The sequence below is a fragment of the Sus scrofa genome, unplaced genomic scaffold, assembly GCF_000003025.6.
Source record: "Sus scrofa isolate TJ Tabasco breed Duroc unplaced genomic scaffold, Sscrofa11.1 Contig740, whole genome shotgun sequence".
NCBI lineage: Eukaryota > Metazoa > Chordata > Mammalia > Artiodactyla > Suidae > Sus > Sus scrofa.
This window is the reverse complement of record NW_018085303.1, coordinates 339,347-347,005: the sequence shown is the minus strand read 5'-3', so window position 1 is coordinate 347,005 and position 7,659 is coordinate 339,347. Positions and strand designations below refer to the sequence as shown.

The 7,659-nt window shown below is 38.8% G+C and overlaps 1 protein-coding gene across 1 annotated transcript; it reads left to right on the top strand.

Annotated features, from left to right (window-relative positions):
- The first annotated feature begins 6,044 nt into the window (after positions 1–6,044).
- Positions 6,045–6,999, top strand: LOC100152705 (olfactory receptor 11H6-like). The gene is given in 2 exon segments (XM_013978261.1): positions 6,045–6,583; positions 6,585–6,999. Coding segments are annotated over 2 exon segments (954 nt in total).
- Positions 7,000–7,659: the final 660 nt, after the last annotated feature.

Genomic DNA, 7,659 nt, shown 5'->3' with positions numbered 1-7,659 from the left:
ATGATTTAAACTTTGTATATATTTCTGTTTTATTCATTTGTTCTAAAGCAAAAATGCATTACTTCCAAATAATAAAAATAATAAATTCTCTTTCAAAAGTAAAAACTTTACACCTGAAACTAACACAACTTTCTAAGTCAACTATATTCCAATTAAGAATTAGTTAAATTTGAAGTTCCCATTGTGGCTCAGTGGAAGCAAACATGACTAGCATCGATTAGGACGCAGTTTTGATCCCTGGCCTCACTCAGTGGGTTAAGGATCTGGCATTGACATGAGCTGTGGTGTAGGTCACAAACATGGCTCAGATCTGGCATTGCTGTGGCTGAGGTGTAGGCCAGCAGCCACAGCTCCAATTCAACCCCTAGCCTAGGAACCTCCATATGGCACAGGTGCAGCCCTAAATGTGTATGTGCATATATATATATATATATATATATATATAAACAAACAAGCAAAAAGAGTAAAAACATTTAGTGTAGGCAATTTCCCCTGCCTGCAAATCTGTCAAAGCAATGTCCCCAGATAAAAGTTTGTGCACTACTGCCACCTCAGGGCCAAAACTTTTCCCTTGTTCAGACCACTAATCCCTTGAATCCCCTACATACTCCTAGCAGAAATACCTTTGGTCAAACTAAGGGGACACTCAATTGTTGGCTCAGAGAGTGAAAGAATTCCACATACATTATTTTTAGGGAAAAAAATAACCCATTTCTTTAATTAATAGAGTTGGACTATTTATAGTCACATGGTATAACTCTGGTACTTTGCTGACTAAGCCACAGTCTGGAATTTCCTTTTCTCAATTTTCTGCTCTCAACTAATAACCTTTAGAACATAAAATTAATATTCATCAACATTAGTAGAAACTTCAAATTCTTCCTAATCTTACTATTTCGCATTACACTTTTTTATGCCATTGAGGTTACCTGGATAGGTTTTCTTTTTCTTGACACATCTTAAATGCATATAACCAAATTTCAATATGGAAAGAAATTTCCTTCAGATGCTTAAATACCCTCTACCACTTTCCCAGCCTTTATCTGACAAAATTCATTATAGGAACTAGTTTTCTTTCTTTTTTTTTTTTTTTTTTTTTTTTTTTTTTTGTCTTTTTGCTATTTCTTTGGGCCGCTTCTGTGGCATATGGAGGTTCCCAGGCTAGGGGTCAAATCAGAGCTGTGCCAGAGCCACAGCAACGCGGGATCCAAGCCGCGTCTGCAACCTACACCAGAGCTCACAGCAACACCGGATATTTAACCCACTGAGCAAGGGCAGGGACCGAACCCACAACCTCATGGTTCCTAGTCAGATTCATTAACCACTGCGCCACAACGGGAACGCCAGGAACTAGTTTTCTGAAACAGCTCATTTCATCACTGGATAGGATTCTGCTTTGAAGTTATTTTCCACAATAAATTACCATGTGTCAGGAGTTCCGCTGTGGCTCAGTGGATCCAGGATCCAGCGTTGTCAATGTAGCAGCTCAGGCTGCAGCTCAGGCTTTGATCCCTGGCCCAGGACTATCCAATGCCATGGGCATGGCCAAAAAAATTACAGTGTGTCTACCTATAACTTTTAACTTCTATTTTTAATTCTGTACTTTGAGGACTAAGTGGGACAGACTGGATTGCTGTGTTCAGCGATCACCCCTCCTTTATTCCAATGGAATCATTTATTTTCCAATTTAAAATTCCAATCCTTTGCACTATTACTCTTTTTAGATACTTCTAAGCCCCTCTAAGCTGCTTTCCTCTAAATTCACTGCACTTTGCCCATGTTCTTTTTAAATTATGAGACCCAGAACTTATACAGGGTTCTATATCAGATATAGAAACATCTACAATAGAGATAAAACAGAATTAGATCATTACTTTCATTTAAATAGCTAGAGTCACATTATTAGTTGTGGCAATTATAATGTTGATTTAAATTTTTACCTTCCTGCAGGGCAAATTGAAATTGAAAGGACAAAGTCACCAAAAAAAAAGGATAGAATAACAGTTTATCACCAAGTATGAATGGAACAGTTGTTACAGATCCAAAAATCTCAAATCAACACAGCATACACGGGGCTGGTATAGGTATAGGATTGTAGAAAGAAGGGAAACAGGTAGGTAAAACCTTGGAAGTGTTTCTTAAATTCTTTGCAACAACTAACCTGTCTCTATATACTTTGGCTTCATAGAACCCTTTGCTCTGACATTTTCAATCCAAAGCTCAGTATCATCTCTACTTTGGGAAAACATAGCTGCATTACTATAAAAATATATAGAGATGCTACAGGTTTTACTTAATATCCTGATCCAAGTTTCAAGGATAAATTATTCACCACTTTAGCCTGCAGGTATCATCATCTTTCCCTTTTCCCCTAGAGGTTGGACCAATTTAGACCTCACTTAAAGAAGTGCTTTCTGGCATTGGGCCAAAACAGTCTCACTGTTATGCCTAGATGAGGCCACTGGGAAAAGTTGAGTAATCCAGGAGAGTCAGACACAATCTTTGTACATTTATTAAAATGTGTATGGGGAACAGGAGCTCATGGATAAGGCCTGACTGCATACACAGAGTGCTCTGGATCACCTCCCCTGTAAGATGGGCTGTACAGGACAGAATAGCCACAGCTCAGAACGTGTTTGCCACATACTCTCCTTTAGAGGCAGGTATAAGTGGTTCTTCCCAAACCAGGAAAGACTGTAGAACCCTTTACTATAGAGGCATGTAACCACCCTTTCAATCTGTTTAAGCAATTTGGTTTTTTGTGGGCTTCAAATAATTGCTATAATTGCTATACTTGATGATAATACTACCTTCTCACCTTCTCACACCCCTTTTCAAAAGCCATCTAAGATACTTGGAAGCCAGTGGTACTGTTTGGCTTTGCTGCACATTTCCTCCTGCTGAAGTAAGACAATAAGGAGACTGAGGCTGACCACATGCTCCAGGAGAGAGAAACCTAAACTTTGGAATCTGCCCTTTATTGGATTCTATAATTCTCACATGAAAACTTCAGATAAGATGCAGTTCAAAATTTTTGGTAGTTTCTTTTTCACCTTCCTCTAACCCTGCATTGTATTTTCTCCATATGAAAATATAAATTAGAGTAGCTTTCACACAATGGACACTGGTCAGATTCTCAACTATCTAACATGGCTGCTAATGTTAGAACTGATCTGATTAAATGTTAGGTTATATGTATTTTGTTTATAAAAGTATAAATAAACAGATTTAAACAAAATAACTAACTTATTTGAGATGGTAGCTAAACCACAAAACCACAAGAGTGGAATGGCAACTCTATCTTAAATCCTATTGCTTATTCAGGTCACATACATCAGATTTTCTGACCCTGAATGTGATGGAGAAGAAACGTCTACATTTCTACATTTCTTCTTCTAAGAGAAGAACATTATTCTACTAAAGTAATTGACCGGTTATATTTTCTTTAGGAAGGGGAAATCAAAAAGAGTTCACTAACCTATTTAAAAATAAGATAAAAGAACTGTAAAAAACATTCGATGAAAATATTTTAAAATATGGACAATTAGATACAGAAACACATGGAGAGAATAAAATCAGGGAATAAAAATAGGCTGAGTGAAAAATCAGTGTGTGTGTACACACACACAAATACACATACACACAAACACTCTTACACCATGATTGTAACTTACCAACAATAAGAAAGCACTGAGCACCCAGCAGGGTGGATGAAGGCAACATAAAGACAGACAAGGTGATTCATACAGAGAAGGAGCTTCAAGGGTGGTCTTGAGTAGGCTCCTCTCACGGATATCCTCCTGTTTACTTGCACTGAGGCTGTTGCCCCACACACATCTTGTTGCCTTGCTTTTGTTTTTAACAAACTAGGGATTCCAGTCTTCATTGTCTTAGACTTTTTTCCTGCCTACAAGCAACTGTTTTCCTAATTGGTTATTATTAGGCCTTGCTCATTGACTGAGACAATAAAAATTTTAGTGAGCACCTCTATATATCTTGAACATTGTCCTAGATTCTGGGACTACATCTGCAAGCAAAACATTGTCCTATTACATTCAGGTGTCTGAGGCAGAAAATATACCCTAAGGGGATATAATACAATTCCAGGTAGTAATGTGTGTTTTGTAGAAAACGAAAGCAGAACTGGGACATAGAGCAGCAAAGATGGGCTAAATTAAGAAAGGCCTCTCTGAGTCTTTGGTTTTTATCAGAAATCAGAATAAAATAAGAGATTAAAGCACATGAGTATTGGCAAGGAGGAATGAGGGACATTCTGGGCCTTGATTCTGACCACACTGGCATAGTCAAGTTTCATCATGGCTGGCGCAAGGTCAGTAGACAGGTGAGTGGTAGGATATGAGGACATGGAGAAAGGCCTCACTGGCTAAAGAGATTATGCCTAGGATTTTTTTTCTTTTTTTTTTTTTTTTTTTTTTTTGGTGCTCGAAGGATTTTATTTCCCCAGTACATTAGAAATTTAGAGTTGTGTTTAAGAGTAGGTAGTTGACATGATCAGATTTTTTAAAGACTACATTTTGAACATGAGGCCTCAAGGATTTGCTGATGGTTTGGATGAAGAACATTGAGAGGGGAAGTAAGGATGTGGTCAAAGTTTAGGCCTGAGCAACTGAGTAAACAGAGGTGCCACTGAGTAACATGGTAAAGAAGTAAGGACCAGACCATTTCAGGTGAGAAGAACCAAAAGTTTAGCCATGGGCTCCTTGTGTTTTAGTGACCTTCCAGAGAAAATGAAGATGTTGAGTAAGAAGTTGACTAGGTAAATCTAGATTGAAGAAAATCACAGTTAAGGAGACAAAATCTTTCTTCATCTCACATGGATGGTTTTATGTCAAGGGGCTAAGTGACAGGTCACTTGCAGAGAGAGCATAATTGGAGAAGGAAAAATATGAAAGACCAGTACTCAGAAAAAAAATATTTACAGGTCAAGGCAACCATAAGGAACTCTAACATAGAAGCCTCAGATAATATACAGAAAGAGAGTAATAAAAATGAATATTGCATGCACAGATCTTCCATTAATGTAATTTAAATCTCAAAGTGCTTTCAATGACATATATCACTGGAGTTATTTCTGCTCTGTGTGGCAAAATACATAGAAAATACTATCCTAAGGTAGTTTCTCAGCATATGATAAATTTCACCTCCATCCTCAATTTACAGTAATTTTCAGTTAAAATAGGGAATCATGATACTTTGTAGTCTAGGAACCTCATTCATTCATACCAATTTCATTTATAATGTTTATTCAAAGTGACAATGCATGAAGCTCACTCCTTTTCAACAAGAACATTTTTTACTTTAAAAATGACCAAGTTAAAATAAAGAGTAGTTTGTAGAATTGTGCATGTGTTGCTAAACATTGAGAAAAATTAACAATGCTAGTTGTGGACTTTTTTTCATGGGGATCTTTAAAAATAAGAGGGAACACAAACTTCACAATTGGCCTTGCTATAAGCAATCACTGATAAAATGTTGTTTTCCTTATTTCTTTTCCAACATTCCCAATGCTATATAAACAGAAACCCCACCTGAAACTTGCCTGTGATAGCACTAAAGATTACAGTAGTAAACAAACTCTTGCTTTATGGCTATACATTCTTGCAGTGTTATCTTCTATTGACACAGAGCATGAATTATATACTTGTTTAAACCTCCCTGTGTCCTTATATAGGTTTTGCCCAGGGGGATGTTTCTGAACCAGGCTGAAAGCCTCTGAATGGCAAGGAGCATCTCCCGTGGTTTATGTAGTGCTGAGAACATGACACAAAGGCAGGTATTTAGTAGACCGTGATAGGCATGGTGATCATGATGATACAGCTGTAATAAGCATCCACACCTCCAAGTTCCTTATTTCTCAAGTGAAACACTGGAGCAAAGAATGCTGGAAATCTTCAAAACACCTAAAACTATACTGTGAACTGAACTGTAAAGAAGTCCAGAAAACATCTGAATGAGAAAACCTCTATGGAATCATTTGTAACATGTAATGTCTTGTTACTGTAGTTGTAGGAGAGGGGAAAAAAATGAAAAACCCAGGATGGACTAATCACTCTGACCCTGTGAGTGAATTCATTCTTCTTGGCTTCACCTGTACCTGGGCAATGCAGATCTTCCTCTTCTCACTCTTCTCTGTGATGTACGTGTTGACACTAATTGGAAACCTGTGCATTACCTGCACAGTGTGGTGGGACCAGCACCTCCACACCCCCATGTACATCCTGCTGGCCAATTTTTCCTTCCTGGAGATGTGGTATGTCACCTCCACTGTCCCCAGTATGCTAGCCAACTTTCTCTCCGAGACCAAGACCATCTCCTTCTCTGGCTGCTTCCTCCAGTTCTACTTCTTCTTCTCTGTGGGCATTACCGAAGACTTCTTCTTGTCTGCCATGGCCTCTGATAGGTATCTTGCTATCTGCAGGCCCCTACACTACCCCACTGTCGTGACAGTTCAACGCTGCATCAGAATGGGAGCCTGCTGCTGGGTGTGTGGCTTCTCCTGTTTCCTTTTCCCAGTTTATCTCATCTCCCAGCTTCCCTTTTGTGTTCCCAATACTATTGATCATGAAGTTATCTTGTGTGCCAGCGCCAGCCACTGAGATCATCTGTGCCATCTTTAACTCAGTCCTAATTTTCTCCACGTTCCTGTTCATTACCAGCTCCTACACCCTGGTAATCAGGGCTGTGCTTAGGGTCCCCTCAGCAGAAGGCAGGCGTAAGGCTTTCTCCACCTGTGGCTCCCATTTGGCTGTGGTGTCCCTGTTCTATGGCTCAATCATGGTGATGTATGTGAGTCCCACAGCAGGCAATCCAGCAGGGATTCAGAAAATTGTGACTTTATTTTACTCTGTGATGACTCCACTTTTCAATCCCTTGATCTACAGCCTCTGGAATAAGGAGATGAAGGAAGCCCTGAGAAAACTGTTTAGGAGCATGCTATTTGGTCAACACAGCTTCTCAAGTGCTAGAATCCATATATAGGTAGGACATAGAGTGGTAAAATTATAGAAGATTAATGGCTTTAAATAAATTTGGGAGACACGTATGTCTCCTACATTCTCTGGAATATTTTTAGGAATGCATTTCAATGACGCAAATAGCAAGTAAGTTCTTACCAGAATTAACGTAAATCATTTGTACTAGGCTTTCCTGTTTGTATTAATCAATATAAATGTTTTATGAATGTTCCTGTGTGTACTGCATGGAAATAGGAAAATGCCAAATACTCAGACATTTTTACATGGGAAAAAAAAAAAAAAAAGCATATACACCCAGATGTCAACTGCTCAATTCCTATATCTTTGGAAAATTTAAGTAAATTTGTCTCTGACCATGAGTTCCATAGTGATTAGAGGTCTAGAGTCTACACCACTATCTACACACACACACACACACACACACACACACGCACACACACACCATACAAGCAGGCTCATGTGTGCTTCTATCCTCTCTCCTAATGCACCCCCTGTCTTATTTTGGTCACATCAGTCTGGGTGTGTGCCTCATCCATTTCAACATTTTATATGAAATCAAACCATTCCAGCTTTGCGTGGGTTAATAAGCCTAACTCAGGGATGGGTTTAGGGAGAGTCAGAGGAAGGACCATGCTCAACACTTCGCTTCCCATATTTTACCTGG